This window comes from Coturnix japonica, unplaced genomic scaffold (assembly GCF_054131305.1).
Source record: "Coturnix japonica strain WE unplaced genomic scaffold, WE-NBRP24 Scf128, whole genome shotgun sequence".
Taxonomy (NCBI): domain Eukaryota; kingdom Metazoa; phylum Chordata; class Aves; order Galliformes; family Phasianidae; genus Coturnix; species Coturnix japonica.
The window spans coordinates 40,393-61,029 of record NW_028189031.1 but is presented as its reverse complement, the minus strand read 5'-3'; the positions used below and the strand labels follow the sequence as shown (position 1 = coordinate 61,029).

Sequence of the window (20,637 nt, the reverse complement as noted above, 5' to 3'; positions counted from 1 at the left end):
CCTTAAGCCCCGCCCCCTTTCTTAAGCCACGCCCCCTCCCCGCCCGGATCGCTGCGGCAACGCGAGGAGGTTTGGGGGGGGGGGGGGGGGGGATTTTGGGGTGATTTTAAGCGATTTTGGGCAATTTTTGGGGTATTTTTGGGATCGGGGAGAAAGAGGAGAAAACGACGATTTTGGGGGTGTTGGTTTGGGGTCAAAATGTGGGATTTTGGGGGTGGGAGATGAGCGTAAAGTTATGGGGTTTTTGGGGGTGAATGGGGCAGATTTGGGGGTTTTGGGGGTGAAAATTGATGTTTTTGGCAGCGGGTTTGGGGCGGATTTAGGGGTTTTTGGGTCCAATTTGGGGCAAATTTTGGGGTTTTTGGGTCAGATTTGGGGTTTTTGGGGGCCAAAATGGGGTTTTTTGGGTCCAATTTGGGTCCAGATTTGGGGTTTTTTGGGTCAGATTTGGGGGTTTTTGGGGTGAAAATTGATGTTTTTGGCAGCGGATTTGGGGCGGATTTAGGGTTTTTAGGGGCTTTTTGGGTCCAGATTTGGGGTTTTTGGGTCCAATTTGGGTCAGATTTGGGGCTTTTTGGATCATATTTGGGGTTTTTTTGGGGTCAAATTGGGTCAGATTTGGGTTTTTTTGGGTCAGATTTGGGGTTTTTAGGGTCCAATTTGGGGCAAATTTGGGGCTTTTTGGGTCCAATTTGGGTCCAGATTTGGGGTTTATTTGATCATATTTGCGGTTTTTTTGGGTCCAATTTGGGGCTTTTTGGGTCCAGATTTGGGGTTTTTGGGTCCAATTTGGGTTTTTTTGGGTCCACATTTGGGGTTTTTGGGTCCAATTTTGGGTCAGTTTTGGGGTTTTTGGGTCAAATTGGGTCAGATTTGGGGTTTTTCGGGTCAGATTTGGGGTTTTGGGGTCCAATTTGGGTCAGATTTGGGGCTTTTGGGGTCAGATTTGGGGTTTTTTGGATCATATTTGGGGTTTTTTTGGGTCCAATTTGGGGTTTTTGAGTCCACTTAGGGTCAGATTTGGGGCTTTTTGGGTCAGATTTGGGTTTTTTGGGGTCCAGTTTGGGGCAGATTTGGTGTTTTTTGGGGCAGATTTGGGGTTTTTTGGTCCAGATTTGGGGTTTTGGGGTCCAATTTGGGGTTTTTTAGGCTCCAATTTGGGTCAAATTTGGGGTTTTTGGGGTCAAATTGGGTCAGATTTGGGGTTTTTCGGGTCAGATTTGGGGTTTTTCGGGTCAGATTTGGGGTTTTTGGGCACAGATTTGGGGTTTTTTGGGTCCAGATTTGGGGTTTTTGGGGTCAAATTGGGTCAGATTTAGGGTTTTTTGGGTCAGATTTGGGGTATTTTGGATCATATTTGGGGTTTTTTTGGGTCCAGATTTGGGTTTTTTGGGGTCCATTTTGGGTCAGATTTGGGGCTTTTGGGGTCCAGATTTAGGGTTTTTGGGTCAGATTTGGGGTTTTTTATGGCCAATTTGGGGCAAATCTGGGGCTTTTTGGGTCAGATTTGGGGTTTTTTGGGTCCAATTTGGATCATATTTGGGGTTTTTTGGGTCAGATTTGGGGCTTTTGGGTCCAAAATGGGTCAAATTTGGGGTTTTTTTGGTCCAAATTGGGTCAGATTTGGGGTTTTTTGGGGTCCAATTTGGGGTTTTTTGGGTCCAGATTTGGGATTTTTTGGTCCATTTTGGGTCAGATTTGGGGTTTTTTGGATCATGTTTGGGGTTTTTGGGTCCAGATGTGGGGTTTATTGGGTCCAATTTGGGTCAAATTTGGGATTTTTTGGTCCATTTTGGGTCAGATTTGGGGTTTTTTGGGTCCAGATTTGGGTTTTTTGGGTCCAAATTGGGTCAAATTTGGGGGTTTTTTGGTCCAAATTGGGTCAGATTTGGGGGTTTTTGGCACAGATTTGGGGTTTTTGGCACAGATTTGGGGTTTATGGGTCCAAATTGGGGCAGATTTGGGGTTTTTTGAGTCAGATTTGGGGCTTTTTGGGTCCAATTTGGGTCAGATTTGGGGTTTTTTTGGGTCAGATTTGGGGTTTTTGGGTCCAAATTGGGTCAGATTTGGGGCTTTTTGGGTCCAGATTTGGGGTTTTTGGGGTCAGATTTGGGGTTTTGGGGTCCAATTTGGGTCCAGATTTGGGGCTTTTTGGGTTCGATTTGGGTTTTTTGGGGTCCATTTTGGGTCAGATTTGGGGTTTTTTGGCTCCAATTTGGATCATATTTGGGGTTTTTCGGGTCAGATTTGGGGCTTTTGGGTCCAAAATGGGTCAAATTTGGGGTTTTTTTGGTCCAAATTGGGTCAGATTTGGGGTTTTTGGGTCCAGATTTGGGGTTTTTTTGGTCCAAATTGGGTCAGATTTGGGGTTTTTTGTGGTCCAATTTGGGGTTTTTTGGGTCCAGATTTGGGATTTTTTGGTCCATTTTGGGTCAGATTTGGGGTTTTATGGATCATATTTGGGGTTTTTTGGGTCCAGATTTGGGTTTTTTGGGTCCAAATTGGGTCAAATTTGGGGTTTTTTTGGTCCAAATTGGGTCAGATTTGGGGGGTTTTGGCACAGATTTGGGGTTTTTGGGTCCAGATTTGGGGTTTTTGGGTCCAAATTGGGTCAGATTTGGGGTTTTTTGAGTCAGATTTGGGGTTTTTTGGGTCCAGATTTGGGGTTTTTGGAGTCCAGATTTGGGGTTTTAGGGCAGATTTGGGTTTTTTGGGGTCAAATTTGGGTCAGATTTGGGGCTTTTTGGGTCCAGTTTTGGGGTTTTTTGAGGTTTGGGGTCTCAGCCCTATATCCCCCCCCCTATTTTCCCCTATAGGGCCATGAAGGGCGACGCTGCCCCCGGGGGGGCCCTGAGTGTGGGGCAGGCCAGGAGGATGGTGGAGCAGCTGAGGATGGAGGCGGCCATGGGGAGAACCAAGGTTATATGGGGTTATATGGGGGGATATGGGGTTATATGGGGGGATATGGGGTTATATGGGGGATACGGGGGGGATGAGAGGGGGATATGGGCTTATATGGGGATATATGGGCGGATGTGGGGTTATATGGGGGGATATGGAGGGATATGGGGTTATATGGGGGATATGGGGTTATATGGGGTTATATGGGGTTATATGGGGGGATATGGGGTTATATGGGGTTATATAGGGGATATGGGGTTATATGGGGTTATATAGGGGGATATGGGGTTATATGGGGGGATATGGGGTGGGATATGGGGTTATATGGGGGATATGGGGGGATATGGGGGGGATATGGGGTTATATGGGGGGATATGGGATTCTGTGGGGTTATATAGGGGATATAGGGTTATATGGGGTTATATAGGGTTGTATGGGGGGACATGGGGGGGATATGGGGTTATATGGGGGGATATGGGATTCTATGGGGTTATATAGGGGATATAGGGTTATATGGGGTTATATAGGGTTGTATGGGGGGATATGGGGGATACGGGGTTATATGGGGGATATGGGGGGGGGATATGGGGTTATATGGGGGGATATGGGGTTATATGGGTTTATATGGGGGAATATGGGGTATATGGGGGGGATATGGGGGAATATAGGGTTATATGGGGGGATATGGGGAATACAGGGGGGGATATGGGGTTATATAGGGTTATATGGGGGTTATATGGGGGGTATGGGGGGATATGGGGTTATATGGGGGGATATGGGGTTATATAGGGGATATGGGGTTATATAGGGGGATATGGGGAGATATGGGGTATATGGGGTTGTATGGGGGGATATGGGGTTATATGGGGTTATATGGGGGGTTATATAGGGTTATATGGGGGGATATGGGGGATACAGGGGGGGATATGGGGTTATATGGTGTGGGATATGGGGTTATATAGGGTTATATGGGGGGATATGGGATGGGTATGGGGTCATTTGGGGGGGGATATGGGATTATATGGGGTTATATGGGGTTATATAGGGTTATATGGGGTTATATAGGTTTATATGGGGGAATATGGGGTTATATAGGGTTATATAGGGTTCTATGGGGTTATATAGGGTTATATGGGGGGATATTGGTCTCTGTGGGTCCCTATGGGTCTCTATGGGTCCCTATGGGGTTCTATGGGTTCTATGGATTATATAGGGTTCTATGGGGTTATATAGGGTTATATAGGGTTCTATGGGGTCTCTATGGGGCAGGTGTCGAAGGCGGCTGCGGAGCTGTTGTCCTACTGTGATATGGGGGGATATGGGGTTATATAGGGTTATATGGGGGGATATGGGTCCCTATGAGTCTCTATGGGGCCCTATGGGTCCCTATGGGGTTCTATGGGTTTTATGGGTTATATAGGGTTCTGTGGGGCCCTATGGATCTCTATGGGGTTCTATGGGTCCTTATGGGGTTCTATGGGGTTCTATGGGGTCTCTATGGGGCAGGTGTCGAAGGCGGCTGCGGAGCTGCTGTCCTATTGTGATATGGGGGGATATGGGGTTATATAGGGTTATATGGGGGATATGGGTCCCTATGGGTCTCTATGGGGCTCTATGGGTTCTATGGGGTTCTATAGGTCTCTATGGGGTTCTATGGGGTCTCTATGGGGCAGGTGTCGAAGGCGGCTGCGGAGCTGTTGTCCTATTGTGAGGCCCACGCGGGTGAGGACCCACTGCTGGCCCCCGTCCCCACGGCAGAGAATCCATTCAGGGACAAGAAGCTGTTCTGCGCCCTCCTCTGAGCCCCACACTTATGGGGCAGCCCCACACTTACGGGGTGGACCCACATCTATGGGGTGGAGCCACATCTATGGGGCTGAGCCACATCTATGGGGTGGATCCACACTTATTACTTATGGGGCTGAGCCACATCTATGGGGTGACCCACACTTATGGGGCTGACTCACACTTATGGGGTGGACCCACATCTATGGGGCGGACCCACATCTATGGGGCTGAGCCACATCTATGGGGTGGATCCACACTTATGGGGCCGAGATCCCCTTCCGAGACAAGAAGCTGTTCTGCGCCCTCCTCTGAGCCCCACACTTATGGGGTGGACCCACATCTATGGGGTGGATCCACATCTATGGGGCTGAGCCACATCTATGGGGTGGATTCACACTTATGGGGCTGAGCCATAGATGTGGAGCTGTGTCTGATGTGGTTCTGTGATCTACTTATGGGGTGGACCCACACTTATGGGGTGGACCCACACTTATGGGGTGGACCCACACTTATGGGGTGGATCCACACTTATGGGGCGGACACACACTTATGGGGTGGATCCACATCTATGGGGTGGACTCACATCTATGGGGCTGAGCCACATCTATGGGGTGGACACACACTTATGGGGTGGACCCACACTTATGGGGTGGACTCACACTTATGGGGTGGACTCACATCTATGGGGCTGAGCCACATCTATGGGGTGGACTCACACTTATGGGGTGACCCACAATTATGGGGCTGAGCCACACTTATGGGGCTGGCACACACTTATGGGGTGGACCCACACTTATGGGGCTGACCTACATCTGTGGGGTGGACCCACACTTATGGGGCTGCCCCACATCTCGGGCACTGGAACCAATAAAGCTTTGCTCATAGAATCACAATGTGGGGTCTCTGTGGGTTCCTATGGTCTCTATGGGGTTCTATGGGGTCTCTATGGGTCCCTATGGGGCCCTATGGGGTTCTATGGGGTCTCTATGGGTCTCTATGGGGTTCTATGGGGCACTATGGGGTCTCTGTGGGTCCCTATGGGGCTCTATGGGGTCTCTGTGGGTCCCTATGGGGCTCTATGGGGTCTCTATCGGGTTCTATGGGGGCTCTATGGGTCCCTATGGGTCCCTATGGGGCTCTATGGGGTCTCTATCGGGTTCTATGGGTCTCTATGGGTCTCTATGGGGTTCTATGGGGTCTCTATGGGTCTCTATGGGGTTCTATGGGGCACTATGGGGTCTCTGTGGGTCCCTATGGGGCTCTATGGGGTCTCTGTGGGTCCCTATGGGGCTCTATGGAGTCTCTATGGGTCTCTATGGGGCTCTATGGGGCACTATGGGGTCTCTGTGGGTCCCTATGGGGCTCTATGGGGTCTCTATCGGGTTCTATGGGGTCTCTATGGGGCTCTATGGGTCCCTATGGGGCTCTATGGGGTCTCTATTGGGCCCTATGGGGCTCTATGGGGTCTCTATAGGGCCCTATGGGGTCTTGGGAGTGTGGGAACCAATTGGGGTGCCTATAGGGTCAGTGGGGTCTATATAGGGTCAATGGGGTCTCTATAGGATCAATAGGATCTCTATAGGATCAATAGGGTCTCTATAGGATCAATAGGGTCTCTATAGGGTCAATGGGGTCTCCATAGGGTCAATAGGGTCTCTATAGGATCAATAGGGTCCCTATAGGGTCAATAGGGTCCCTATAGGATCAATAGAATCTCTATAGTATCAATGGAGTCCCTATAGGCTCCATATAGGATTCCATAGGACCTATAGGATCAATGGGGTCCCTATAGGGTCAATAGGATCTCTATAGGATCAATGGGGTCTCTATAGGATCAATGGGGTCCCTATAGAGTCAATAGGATCTCTATGGGATCAATAGTGTCCCTATAGGGTCAATAGGATCTCTATAGGATCAATAGGATCTCTATAGGATCAATGGGGTCCCAATAGGCTCCATATAGGATCCCATAGGACCTATAGGATCAACGGGGCCCCTATAGGCTCAATAGGATCCCATAGGACCTATAGGATCAATAGGGTCCCTATAGGCTCCATATGTGACCCCATAGGACCTATAGGATCAATGGGGTCCCTATAGGCTCCATATGTGACCCCATAGGACCTATAGGATCAATGGGGTCCCTATAGGGTCAATAGGATCTCTATAGGATCCCTATAGGCTCCATATGGGATCCCATAGGACCTATAGGCTCAATAGGATCCCTATAGGATCAATAGGATCTCTATAGGATCATTGGGGTCTCTATAGGATCAATGAAGTCCCTATAGGCTCCATATGTGACCCCATAGGACCTATAGGCTCAATAGGATCTCTATAGGATCAATAGGATCTCTATAGGATCAATAGGGTCCCTATAGGATCAATAGGGTCCCTATAGGCTCAATAGGATCCCTATAACCCCACACATAACCCCATAACCTTCCATGACCCTATAAACCCCCCCCTATATCTCCTTAAGGGGCCCTTTGACACTTATGGGGCCGGAGCCAGGGCGGCCCCATATCCCCCACAGCGCTGGAATCTGGACCGCCCTATAACCCCCCCCCCCGCCCCATAACCAACCCCCCCCCGACCCCATAACTCCGCCCCCCCCCCCCCCTAAATCCGCCCTAATCCCGGTGATACTTTAACCAAAATCGCCTCTTTTGACCCTATAAAAGAAGGGTCCGACCCTATAAAGGGAGGGGGGGGGGTTTATAGGGGGGTGGGGGTCCCTATAGGGTTTTAACCCTATAGGGGTTTAAAGGGGGTTGAAGGCTGGACCCTAAAGTGTGAAGGTATGGGGGGGTTATGGGGTTATGGGGTTTGTTATGGGGTTTATGGGGTTTATGGGGTTGTTATGGGGTTTATGGGGTTGTTATGGGGTTTATGGGGTTTATGGGGTTTGTTATGGGGTTTATGGGGGGGATTATAGGATTATAGGGGCGGCTATGGGGGAGGTTATGGGGTTGTTATGGGGTTTATGGGGTTGTTATGGGGTTATGGGGTTTGTTATGGGGTTTATGGGGTTTATGGGGTTGCTATGGGGTTTATGGGGGGGGTTATGGGGTTATGGGGGTTGTTATGGGGTTGTTATGGGGTTTATGGGGTTGTTATGGGGTTATGGGGAGGATTATAGGATTATGGGGGGGGTTATGGGGTTATGGGGGGGGTTATGGGGTTGTTATGGGGTTATGGGGTCGGGGGGGTTATAGGGTGGGTTATGGGGTTGTTATGGGGTTGTTATGGGGATTATGGGGTTGTTATGGGGTTTGTGGGGTTGTTATGGGTTTTATGGGGTTGCTATGGGGTTTATGGGGGGGATTATAGGATTATGGGGGGGGTTATGGGGTCGGGGGGGTTATAGGGTGGGTTATAGGGTTGTTATGGGGTTTATGGGGTTGTTATGGGGTTATGGGGGGTTGTTATGGGGTTGTTATGGGGTTTATGGGGTTGTTATGGGGTTATGGGGTTGTTATGGGGTTATTATAGGGTTATGGGGGGGATTATAGGGTGGGTTATGGGGTTGTTATGGTGTTTATGGGGTTGTTATGGGGTTATGGGGTTGTTATGGGGTTATGGGGGGTTGTTATGGGGTTGTTATGGGGTTGTTATGGGGTTATGGGGTTTATGGGGTTGTTATGGGGTTATGGGGTTGTTATGGGGTTGTTATGGGGTTTATGGGGTTGTTATGGGGTTATGGGGTTGTTATGGGGTTGTTATGGGGTTTATGGGGTTGTTATGGGGTTATGGGGTTGTTATGGGGTTATGGGGTTGTTATGGGGTTGTTATGGGGTTTATGGGGTTGTTATGGGGTTGTTATGGGGTTGTTATGGGGTTATGGGGGAGGTTATGGGGTTTGTGGGGTTAAGGGGAGGGGGTTATGGGGTTATATGGTGGTTTATGGGGTTGTTATGGGGTTATGGGGGGCTATGGGGGGGTTTATGGGGTTGTTATGGGGTTTATGGGGTTGTTATGGGGTTATGGGGTTATAGGGTTGGTTATGGGGGGTTATGGGGTTTATGGGATTATAGGGTGGGTTATAGGGTGGGTTATGGGGTTTATGAGGGGGTTATGGGGTTATAGGGTGGGTTATGGGGTGGTTATGGGGTTTATGGGGCTGTTATGGGGTTTATGGGGTTGTTATGGGGTTTATGGGGTTGTTATGGGGTTGTTATGGGGTTTATGGGGTTGTTATGGGGTGTGTTATGGGGTTATGGGGTGGTTATGGGGTTTATGGGGTTATAGGGTTGGTTATGGGGTGTGTTATGGGGTGGTTATGGGGTTATTATGGGGTTATAGGGGGGATTATGGGGGATTATAGGATTATAGGGGGGGTTATGGGGTTATGGGGGGGGTTATGGGGTCGGGGTTGGGCTATGGGGTGAGTTATGGGGTTGTTTGGGGGGGTTATGGGGTTATTATGGGGTTGTTATGGGGTTTATGGGGGGGTTATGGGATTATTATGGGGTTGTTATGGGGTTTATGGGGGGTTATGGGGGGGGTTTGGGGTGGTTATGGGGTTATTATGGGGGGGTTATGGAGTTGTTATGGGGTTATGGGGGGGATATGGGGTTGTTATGGGGTTATGGGGGGGTTATGGGGTTGTTATGGGGTTGTTATGGGGTTATGGGGGGGTTATGAGAGGGTTATGGGGTCGAGGGGGGAGGTTATGGGGGGATTGTGGGGGTTGTGGTGTTATAGGGTGGGTTATGGGAGTGTTATGGGATTATAGGGTGGGCTATGGGGTTTATGGGGTTATAGGGTGGGTTATAGGGTGGGCTATGGTGGATTATGGGGGGGGTTATGGGGTTATAGGGTGGGTTATGGGGGGTTTATGGTGTTATAGGGGGGGTTATGGGGGGGTTATGGGGCAGCAATGGGATTGATGGGGGGTTATGGGGTTTATGGGGTTATAGGGTGGGTTATGGGGGGGTTATGGGGGGTAATGGGGTCCTGGGGTGTCTATGGGGGGGTTATAGGGTTATAGGGTGGGTTATGGTGGATTATGGGGGGGTTATGGGGTTATAGGGTGGATTATGGGATGGTTATGGGGTTATAGGGTGGGTTATAGGGGGGTTATGGGGTTATAGGGTGGATTATGGGGGATTATGGGGGTTTATGGGGTTATAGGGTGGGCTATGCGGTTATAGGGTGGGTTATGGGGTTATAGGGTGAGTTATGGGGTTGTTATGGGGTTATGGGGGGGTTACGGTGGATTATGGGGTTATAGGGTGGGTTATGGGGGGGTTATGGGGTTATAGGGTGGATTATGGGATGGTTATGGGGTTATAGGGTGGGTTATAGGGTGGGTTATGGGATGGTTATGGGGTTGGGGGGGTAGCTATGGGGGGTTATGGGGTTATAGGGTGGATTATGGGGGGTTTATGGGGTTATAGGGTGGATTATGGGGGGCTATGGGGTTATAGGGTGGATTATGGGATGGTTATGGGGTTATAGGGTGGGTTATGGGGTGGGTTATGGGGGGTTATGGGGTTATAGGGTGGGTTATGGGGGGGTTATGGGGTTATAGGGTGGATTATGGGATGGTTATGGGGTTATAGGGTGGGTTATGGGGTGGGTTATGGGGGGTTATGGGGTTATAGGGTGGGTTATGGGGTTCTTAGGGGGTTATGGGGTTATAGGGTGGGTTATGGGGGGGCTATGGGGTTATAGGGTGGATTATGGGATGGTTATGGGGTTATAGGGTGGGTTATGGGGTCGTTATGGGGTTATAGGGTGGGTTATGGGGTTCTAGGGGCCGCAATGGGGTCACTGTGGGTCCCGCAGCTGCACGGATGTCCCAAATCCCTGGGGGGTCTCAGGGTGACGGGACAGCGGGGGGGGGGCACGGGAACGGGACGGGGGGGTGACGTCAATGGGGGCAGCAGATGGGAACGGGGCTGAGCTGTGACCCCATAAGCGGCCCTATAAACGGCCCTATAAGCAGACCCATAAGCGGCCCTATTAGAGGCCCCATAAGTGGCCCTATAAATGGCCCTATAAGCGGCCCTATAAGTGGCCCTATAAGCGGCCCCATAAGCAGCCCTATAATGGCCCTATAAGCGGCCCTATAAGTGGCCCTATTAGAGGCCTCATAAGTGGCCCTATTAGTGGCCCATTAAACGGCCCTATATGTGGCCCCATAAGTGGCCCTATAAATGGCCCTATAAGCGGCCCTATAAGTGGCCCTATAAGCGGCCCCATAAGCGGCCCTATTAGTGGCCCATTAAACGGCCCTATATGTGGCCCTATAAATGGCCCTATAAATGGCCCTATAAGCGGCCACATAAGCAGCCCTATAAGTGGCCCTATAAATGACCCTATTTGTGGCCCTATAAGTGGCCCCATAAGTGGCCCTATAAGAGGCCCTATAAGTGGCCCTATAAGCTGCCCCATAAGTGGCCCTATTAGCGGCCCCATAAGCCACCCTATAAGTGGCCTTATAAGCGGCCCTAAAAGTGGCCCCATAAGTGGCCCTATAAGCCCATTCCTATTGCTGACCCCATATTCCCCCCATTAAATCCCAATCCCATTACTGCCCCATTCATTCCCATTACTGCCCCATTCATTCCTTCACTCCCATTACTACCCCATTCAATCCCATTACTGACCCCATATCACCCCCATTCAATACCATTACTGCCCCCATATCCCCCCATTCAATCCCATTGCTGACCCCATATCCCCCCCATTCAATCCCATTACTGACCTCAATTCCATTGCTGCCCCCATTCAATCCCATTCCTGACCCCATTCAATCCCATTGCTGACCCCAACCCCATTACTGACCCCATATCCCCCCCCCATTCAATCCCAACCCCATTACTGACCCCATATCCCCCCCATTCAATCCCATATCCCCTTCCCTTTCAATCCCATTACTGACCCCGTATCCTCTCATTCAATCCCGACCCCATTACTGACCCCATATCTCCCCCATTCAATCCCATTGCTGCCCCCATTCAATCCCATTGCTGACCCCATATCACCCCCATTCAATCCCAATCCCATTACTGACCTCAATCCCATTACTGCCCCCATTCAACCCCATTACTGACCCCATATCCCCCCCATTCAATCCCATTACTGACCCCAACCCCATTACTGACCCCATATCCCCCCATTCACTCCCATATCCCCCCATTCATTCACTCCCATATCCCCCCATTCATTCACCCCCATTACTGACCCCATATCCCCCCCATTCAATCCCAACCCCATTACTGACCCCATATCCCCCCATTCAATCCCAACCCCATTACTGACCCCATATCCCCCCATTCAATCCCATTACTGACCCCATATCCCCCCCCCATTCAATCCCAACCCCATTACTGACCCCATATCCTCCCATTCAATCCCAACCCCATTACTGACCCCATATCCCCCCATTCAATCCCAACCCCATTACTGACCCCATATCCCCCCATTCAATCCCATTACTGACCCCATATCCCCCCCATTCGATCCCAATCCCATTACTGCCCCTATTCACCCCCGTTACTGACCCCATATCCCCCCATTCAACCCCATATCCGCTCCCATTCAATCCCAACCCCATTACTGACCCCATATCCCCCCCATTCAATCCCATTACTGCCCCCATTCATTCCCATATCCCCCCATTCAATCCCATTACTGCCCCTGTTCATTCATTCCCATTACTACCCCATTCAATCCCATTACTGACCCCATATCCCCCCATTCATTCCCATTACTGCCCCATTCATTCATTCACCCCCATTACTGCCCCATTCACTCCCATTACTACCCCATTCATTCACCCCATTACTGACCCCATATCCCCCCCCATTCAATCCCAACCCCATTACTGACCCCATATCTCCCCCATTCAATCCCATTGCTGACCCCATATCCCCCCATTCAATCCCATTACTGACCCCAACCCCATTACTGACCCCATATCCCCCCATTCAATCCCATATCCCCCCATTCATTCACCCCATTACCACCCCATTCATTCACCCCATTACTGACCCCATATCCCCCCCCATTCAATCCCAACCCCATTACTGACCCCATATCCCCCCTATTTAACCCCATATCCCCCCATTCATTCACCCCATTACTGACCCCATATCTCCCCCATTCAATCCCATTGCTGACCCCATATCCCCCCATTCAACCCCATATCCCCCCACTCATTCACCCCATTACCACCCCATTCATTCACCCCCATTACTGACCCCATATCCCCCCATTCAACCCCATATCCGCTCCCATTCATTCACCCCATTACTACCCCATTCATTCACTCCCATTACTGCCCTCATTCATTCACTCCCATTACTACCCCATTCATTCATTCACTCACTCCCACTACTGCCCCATTCACTCCCATATCCCCCCATTCATTCACTCCCATATCCCCCCATTCATTCACCCCATAACTGACCCCATATCCCCCCATTCAACCCCATATCCCCCCATTCATTCACCCCATTACCACCCCATTCATTCACCCCCATTACTGACCCCATATCCCCCCATTCAACCCCATATCCCCCCATTCATTCACCCCATTACTGACCCCATATCCCCCCATTCATTCACTCCCATATCCCCCCATTCATTCACCCCATTACCACCCCATTCATTCACCCCATTACTGACCCCTATCTCCCCCTATTCCAGCCATGCCGTTCGGTTCGGTTCTGGCCCAGGTTGGGGGTCTGGGCCGGTTCCAGATTCTTCAGGTTCTGTTGCTGTCGGTTCCGGTTCTGTTGATGGCGGCCCATAACCTGCTCCAGAACTTCACCGCCGCCGTCCCCCCCCATCGCTGCCGACTGCCCGGAGCCCCCCAACCCAATAATGGGAATTGGATCGGAACCAGGTAGGACAACATGGGGGGGGGGGTATCGGAGTGGGTTCTGGTGGGACCTCAGTGGGTTCTGATGGGTTCTGGTGGGACCTCAATGGGTTCTGATGGGTTCTGATGGGTTCTGATGGGTTCTGGTGGGACCAAAGTGGGTTCTGATGGTACCAAAGTGGGTTCTGATGGGTTCTGAATGGGTTCTGATGGGTTCTGGTGGGACCTCAGTGGGTTCTGATGGGTTCTGATGGGTTCTGATGGGTTCTGATGGGTTCTGATGGGTTCTGGTGGAACCTCAGTGGGTTCTGATGGGTTCTGATGGGTTCTGATGGGTTCTGGTGGAACCTCAGTGGGTTCTGATGGGTTCTGATGGGTTCTGATGGGTTCTGATGGGTTCTGGTGGGACCTCAATGGGTTCTGATGGGTTCTGATGGGTTCTGGTGGGACCTCAGTGGGTTCTGATGGGTTCTGAATGGGTTCTGATGGGTTCTGATGGGTTCTGATGGGTTCTGATGGGTTCTGATGGGTTCTGGTGGAACCTCAGTGGGTTCTGATGGGTTCTGATGGGTTCTGATGGGTTCTGATGGGTTCTGATGGGTTCTGGTGGAACCTCAGTGGGTTCTGATGGGTTCTGATGGGTTCTGATGGGTTCTGATGGGTTCTGGTGGGTTCTGGTGGGACCTCAATGGGTTCTGATGGGTTCTGATGGCATCAAAGTGGGTTCTGATGGGTTCTGGTGAGACCTCAGTGGGTTCTGATGGGTTCTGAATGGGTTCTGATGGGTTCTGATGGGTTCTGATGGGTTCTGATGGTACCAAAGTGGGTTCTGATGAGTTCTGGTGGGACCTCAATGGGTTCTGATGGGTTCTGATGGGTTCTGGTGGCATCAAAGTGGGTTCTGGTGGGTCCTCAATGGGTTCTGATGGGTTCTGGTGGGACCTCAGTGGGTTCTGATGGTACCAAAGTGGGTTCTGATGGGTTCTGATAGGTTCTGGTGGGTTCTGGTGGGACCTCAGTGGGTTCTGATGGGTTCTGAATGGGTTCTGATGGGTTCTGGTGGGTTCTGATGGTACCAAAGTGGGTTCTGATGGGTTCTGGTGGGACCTCAATGGGTTCTGATGGGTTCTGATGGGTTCTGGTGGGTTCTGGTGGGACCTCAATGGGTTCTGAATGGGTTCTGAATGGGTTCTGATGGGTTCTGATGGGTTCTGGTGGGACTTCATTGGGTTCTGATGGGTTCTGAATGGGTTCTGAATGGGTTCTGATGGAGCCTGGATGGGTTCTGATGGGTTCTGGTGGGACCTCAGTGGGTTCTGATGGTATCAGAGTGGGTTCTGATGGGTTCTGGTGGGTTCTGGTGGGTTCTGGTGGTATCACAGTGGGTTCTGATGGCATCAAAGTGGGTTCTGTTGGGTTCTGGTGGGACCTCAGTGTGTTCTGATGGGTTCTGATGGTACCAAAGTGGGTTCTGATGGGTTCTGGTGGTATCAGAGTGGGTTCTGTTGGGTTCTGATGGTATCAAAGTCGGTTCTGATGGTACCAAAGTCGGTTCTAATGGCATCCCAATAGGTTCTGGTGGGTTCTGATGGCACCAAAGTGGGTTCTTATGGTACCAAAGTGGGTTCTGATGGTATCTCAATGGGTTCTGATGGGTTCTGATGGTACCAAAGTCGGTTCTGATGGTATCTAAGTGGGTTCTGATGGGTTCTGGTGGTACCAAAGTGGGTTCTAAAGGCATCCCAATAGGTTCTGATGGGTTCTGATGGCACCAAAGTGGGTTCTGATGGTATCAAAGTGGGTTCTGATGGGTTCTGGTGGGACCTCAGTGGGTTCTGATGGGTTCTGGTGGCATCTAAGTGGGTTCTGATGGTACCAAAGTCGGTTCTGATGGGTTCTGGTGGGACCTCAATGGGTTCTGATGGGTTCTGATGGCATCAAAGTGGGTTCTGATTGGGTTCTAATGGTACCAAAGTGGGTTCTGATGGTACCAAAGTGGGTTCTAATGGCATCACAATAGGTTCTGATGGGTTCTGATGGTATCAAAGTGGGTTCTGATGGTATCTCAATGGGTTCTGATGGGTTCTGGTGGTATCAGAGTGGGTTCTGATGGCATCAAAGTGGGTTCTGTTGGGTTCTGATGGTACCAAAGTCGGTTCTGATGGTACCAAAGTGGGTTCTGATGGGTTCTGATGGCACCAAAGTAGGTTCTGATGGGTTCTGATGGTACAAAAGTGGGTTCTGATGGTACCAAAGTGGGTTCTGATGGTACCGAAGTCAGTTCTGATGGGTTCTGGTGGCATCTAAGTGGGTTCTGATGGTACCAAAGTCGGTTCTAATGGGTTCTGGTGGTACCAAAGTCAGTTCTGATGGTACCAAAGTCGGTTCTGATGGTACCAAAGTGGGTTCTAATGGTATCTCAATGGGTTCTGCTGGGTTCTGATGGTACCAAAGTCGGTTCTGATGGCATCAAAGTGGGTTCTGATGGGTTCTGGTGGGACCTCAATGGGTTCTGATGGCACCAAAGTCGGTTCTGATGGTATCAAAGTGGGTTCTAATGGGTTCTGATGGCACCAAAGTGGGTTCTGATGGGTTCTGGTGAGACCTCAATGGGTTCTGATGGTACCAAAGTGGGTTCTGATGGGTTCTGATGGTACCAATGATGGTATCATAATGGGTTCTGTTGGGTTCTGATGGTATCAAAGTGGGTTCTAATGGTACCAAAGTCGGTTCTGATGGTATCAAAGTGGGTTCTGATGGCATCCCAATAGGTTCTGATGGGTTCTGATGGCACCAAAGTGGGTTCTGATGGTACCAATGATGGTATCAAAGTGGGTTCTGTTGGGTTCTAATGGTACCAAAGTCGGTTCTGATGGTACCAAAGTCGGTTCTGATGGCACCTCAATCTCTTCCAGTGTCACCCCCATTGCTCCCAATGGCACCTCAATGGATCCCTATGGCCCCTCAATGGATCCCTATGGCCCCTCAATGGATCCCTATGGCCCCCCATCTCCCACCCCACCGTGGTCCAATGGTTCCGGTTCCGGTTCTGGTTCTGGTTCTGGTTCCCTTGTGGCCGTGGGTTCGTGTTGGCGCTCGGTTCGGTCCAATTGGAGCCGGGGGGACACGGACACGGGGGGGGACACGGAGCCCTGCCTGGATGGATGGGAGTATGATAACAGTGTCTATGTGGCCACTATCGTCAGTGAGGTGAGGGGGGATATGGGGGGGGATATGGGGTATGGGGGTCCTATGGGGTGGGATATGGGGTGGGGTGGGGGGATATGGGGTATGGGGGTCCTATGGGGGGATATGGGGTGGGATATGGGGTATGGGGGGTCCTATGGGGCAGGGAGGGTCCTATGGGGTGGGATATGGGGCAGGGGGGTCCTATGGGGTGGGCTATGGGGTAGGGGGTGGGATATGGGGTGGGTTATGGGGTATGGGGGTCCTATGGGATGGGCTATGGGGTGGGGTGGGGGGATATGGGGTGGTGATATGGGGTATGGGGGGTCCTATGGGGTATGGGGGTCCTATGGGGGGTCCTATGGGGTAGAGGGGGTTTATGGGGTGGGCTATGGGGTGTGGGGGTCCTATGGGGTATGGGGGGTCCTATGGGGTGGGATATGGGGGATGGGGGTCCTATGGGGTGGGCTATGGGGTGGGGTGGGGGGATATGGGGTGGTGATATGGGGTATGGGGGTCCTATGGGGTGGGCTATGGGGTGGGGTGGGGGGATATGGGGTGGTGATATGGGGTATGGGGGGTCCTATGGGGTATGGGGGTCCTATGGGGGGTCCTATGGGGTAGAGGGGGTTTATGGGGTGGGCTATGGGGTGTGGGGGTCCTATGGGGTATGGGGGGTCCTATGGGGTGGGCTATGGGGTGGGTTGGGGGGATATGGGGTGGGCTATGGGGTATGGGGGGTCCTATGGGGCAGGGGCGGTCCTATGGGGTGGGATATGGGGTATGGGGGTCCTATGGGGTGGGATATGGGGTGGGGTGGGGGGATATGGGGTGGGCTATGGAGTGGGGGGGGGAGATATGGGGTATGGGGGTCCTATGGGGTGGGATATGGGGGATGGGGGTCCTATGGGGTGGGCTATGGGGCAGGGGGGGGAGATATGGGGTATGGGGGTCCTATGGGGTGGGATATGGGGTATGGGGGTCCTATGGGGTGGGCTATGGGGTGGGGTGGGGGGATATGGGGTGGGCTATGGGGTATGGGGGGTCCTATGGGGCAGGGGCGGTCCTATGGGGTGGGATATGGGGTATGGGGGTCCTATGGGGTGGGATATGGAGTATGGGGGTCCTATGGGGTGGGGTGGGGTGGGGTGATATGGGGTAGGGGGGTCCTATGGGGTAGGCTATGGAGGGGGGAGGGGGGTCATGGGAGGTTATGGGGGGGTTATGGGGTGGGATATGGGGTATGGGGGGTTCTATGGGGTATGGGGGTCCTATGGGGCAGGGGGGGCTATGGGATGGGGTTGAATCCTATAGGGTGGGGGGGTTATGGGGTGAGGGATCCTAGGGGGTATGGGGGGTAATTCTATGGGGTTCAATGGGGCGGGTTATGGGGTTATGTCTCAATATGGGGGGGGTTATGGATTAATGGGGGGGTTATGGCTCAATATGGGGGGGTTATGGATTAATGGGGGGGTTATGTCTCAATATGGGGGGGGTCCTGACCCCCTGTCCCCCCCCCCAATTTAGTGGGACCTGGTTTGCGGGTCGAGGCAGCTCCGTCAGATGGCTCAGTCCATTTATATGGCCGGGGTGCTGGTGGGGGCGCTGCTGCTGGGGGGGCTGTCAGACAAGTAAGGGAAGAGACCCCCCCCCAAATTACAACCCCCCCATTACAGACCCCCCCCCATTATCCCCCATTACCCCCCAATATCCCCCATTATCCCCCCATATACCCCCAAATACCCCCCCCATATACCCCTCATATACATCCATATACCCCCCATATACCCCCATATACCCCCCATATACCCCCATATACCCCCATATACCCCCATATACCCCCATATACCGCCCATATACCCCTATATACCCCCTGTATACCCCCATATGCCCCCATATAACCCCCATATACCCCCTATATCTCCCCATATACCCCCGTATACCCCCCTAAGCCCCCCATATATCCCCATATACCCCCATATACCCCCTATATCTCCCCATATACCCCCATATACCCCCTATATCTCCCCATATACCCCCATATACCCCCATATACCCCTCATATACCCCCATATATCCCCCATATACCCCGCATATACCCCCATATACCCCACATATACACCCTATATACCCCCATATACCCCCATATACCCCCCATATACACCCTATATACCCCCATATACCGCCCATATACCCCTATATACCCCCTGTATACCCCCATATACCCCCATATAACCCCCATATACCCCCTATATCTCCCCATATACCCCCGTATACCCCCCTAAGCCCCCCATATATCCCCATATACCCCCATATACCCCCTATATCTCCCCATATACCCCCATATACCCCTCATATACCCCCATATATCCCCCATATACCCCGCATATACCCCCATATACCCCACATATACACCCTATATACCCCCATATACCCCCATATACCCCCCATATACACCCTATATACCCCCATATACCGCCCATATACCCCTATATACCCCCTGTATACCCCCATATACCCCCCATATACACCCTATATACCCCCATATATCGCCCATATACCCCTATATACCCCCTGTATACCCCTATATACCCCCATATAACCCCCATATACCCCCTATATCTCCCCATATACCCCCGTATACCCCCCTAAGCCCCCCATATATCCCCATATACCCCCATATACCCCCTATATCTCCCCATATACCCCCATATACCCCCGTATACCCCCCTAAGCCCTCCATATACCCCCATATACCCCCATATACCCCCAATTACCCCCAATTACCCCCCATTAACCCCTAATAACCCCCATTACCCCTAATTACCCCCCAGGTTCGGCCGCAAGGCGTTGTTGCTGTGGTCCTATTTCCAGCTGGGGGTCCTGGGGACCTGCACGGCCTTTGCACCCAATTACGGCTCGTACTGCGCCTTCAGATTCGGGGGGGGGATGGCGCTGTCCGGGTTCGGGCTCAGCATCGCGTGTCTGGGTGAGGAGGGGGGTTTATTTGGGGTTTATGGGGGGATTTGGGAGGTTATGGGGGGATTTGGGGGGGTTATGGGGGGGTTATGGAGCCAAGATGGCGGCCATATCTGGTATCCACTTGCTAGGCCCAACATGGCGGCCATGGTTGCCATGGAGACAAGACGGCGGCCATCTTGGAGCCAAGATGGCGGCCATGTCTGGTATCCACTTGCTAGGCCCAAGATGGCGGCCATGATGGGAACAACATGGCGACCATGGTTGCCATGGAGACAAGACGGCGGCCATGATGGCAGCCATGTCTGGTATCCACTTACTAGGCCCAAGATGGTGGCCATGTCTGGTATCTACTTACTAGGCCCAACATGGCTGCCCCTTAGTGTGGACCCCCACCCACTTAATTCCCCCCCTTCCCCCCCATGTTGTCAGTGGTGGAGTGGATCCCCACTGTGGCCATGGGGGCAACATGGCGGCCATGTTTGCCATGGAGACAAGACGGCAGCCATGATGGCGGCCATGTCTGGTATCTACTTACTAGGCCCAACATGGCTGCCCCTTAGCGTGGACCCCCACCCACTTAATTCCCCCCCCTTCCCCCCCATGTTGTCAGTGGTGGAGTGGATCCCCACTGTGGCCATGGGGGCAACATGGCAGCCATGTTTGCCATGGAGACAAGGCGGCGGCCATGATGGCGGCCATGTCTGGTATCCACTTACTAGGCCCAACATGGCTGCCCCTTAGTGTGGACCCCCACCCACTTAATTCCCCCCCCTTCCCCCCCATGTTGTCAGTGGTGGAGTGGATCCCCACTGTGGCCATGGGGGCAACATGGCAGCCATGTTTGCCATGGAGACAAGACGGCGGCCATCTTGGAGCCAAGATGGCGGCCATGTCTGGTATCCACTTACTAGGCCCAAGATGGCGGCCATGATGGGAACAACATG

The 20,637-nt window shown here is 52.0% G+C and overlaps 3 protein-coding genes across 3 annotated transcripts in view; 2 read left to right on the top strand and 1 right to left on the bottom strand.

Annotated features, from left to right (window-relative positions):
• Nucleotides 1-30: 30 nt before the first annotated feature.
• LOC146751141 (guanine nucleotide-binding protein G(I)/G(S)/G(O) subunit gamma-3-like) lies at nt 31-5,582 on the top strand. Its single transcript, XM_085535495.1, has 3 exons — nt 31-69; nt 2,817-2,919; nt 4,575-5,582. Exons 2-3 carry the CDS (start codon nt 2,821-2,823, stop codon nt 4,701-4,703), a joined length of 228 nt encoding a protein of 75 aa, XP_085391621.1. The 5' UTR covers nt 31-69; nt 2,817-2,820; the 3' UTR covers nt 4,704-5,582.
• A 1,727-nt stretch (nt 5,583-7,309) lies between these two features.
• LOC107307353 (solute carrier family 22 member 6-A-like) lies at nt 7,310-20,253 on the top strand. The gene is made up of 6 exons (XM_085535503.1): nt 7,310-7,490; nt 13,351-13,549; nt 16,441-16,735; nt 18,239-18,342; nt 19,546-19,700; nt 20,123-20,253. The coding sequence occupies exons 2-6, from the start codon at nt 13,353-13,355 to the stop codon at nt 20,251-20,253; spliced, it is 882 nt and encodes a 293-aa protein (XP_085391629.1). The 5' UTR covers nt 7,310-7,490; nt 13,351-13,352.
• A 46-nt stretch (nt 20,254-20,299) lies between these two features.
• The window catches only part of LOC107307286 (zinc finger protein ubi-d4), a 27,817-nt gene continuing 27,479 nt past the window's right edge, over nt 20,300-20,637 (bottom strand). Inside the window, exon 11 of the mRNA XM_085535502.1 lies at nt 20,300-20,600. Coding sequence (XP_085391628.1) covers nt 20,300-20,600 — 301 coding nt within the window. The remainder of the gene's footprint in view (nt 20,601-20,637) is intronic.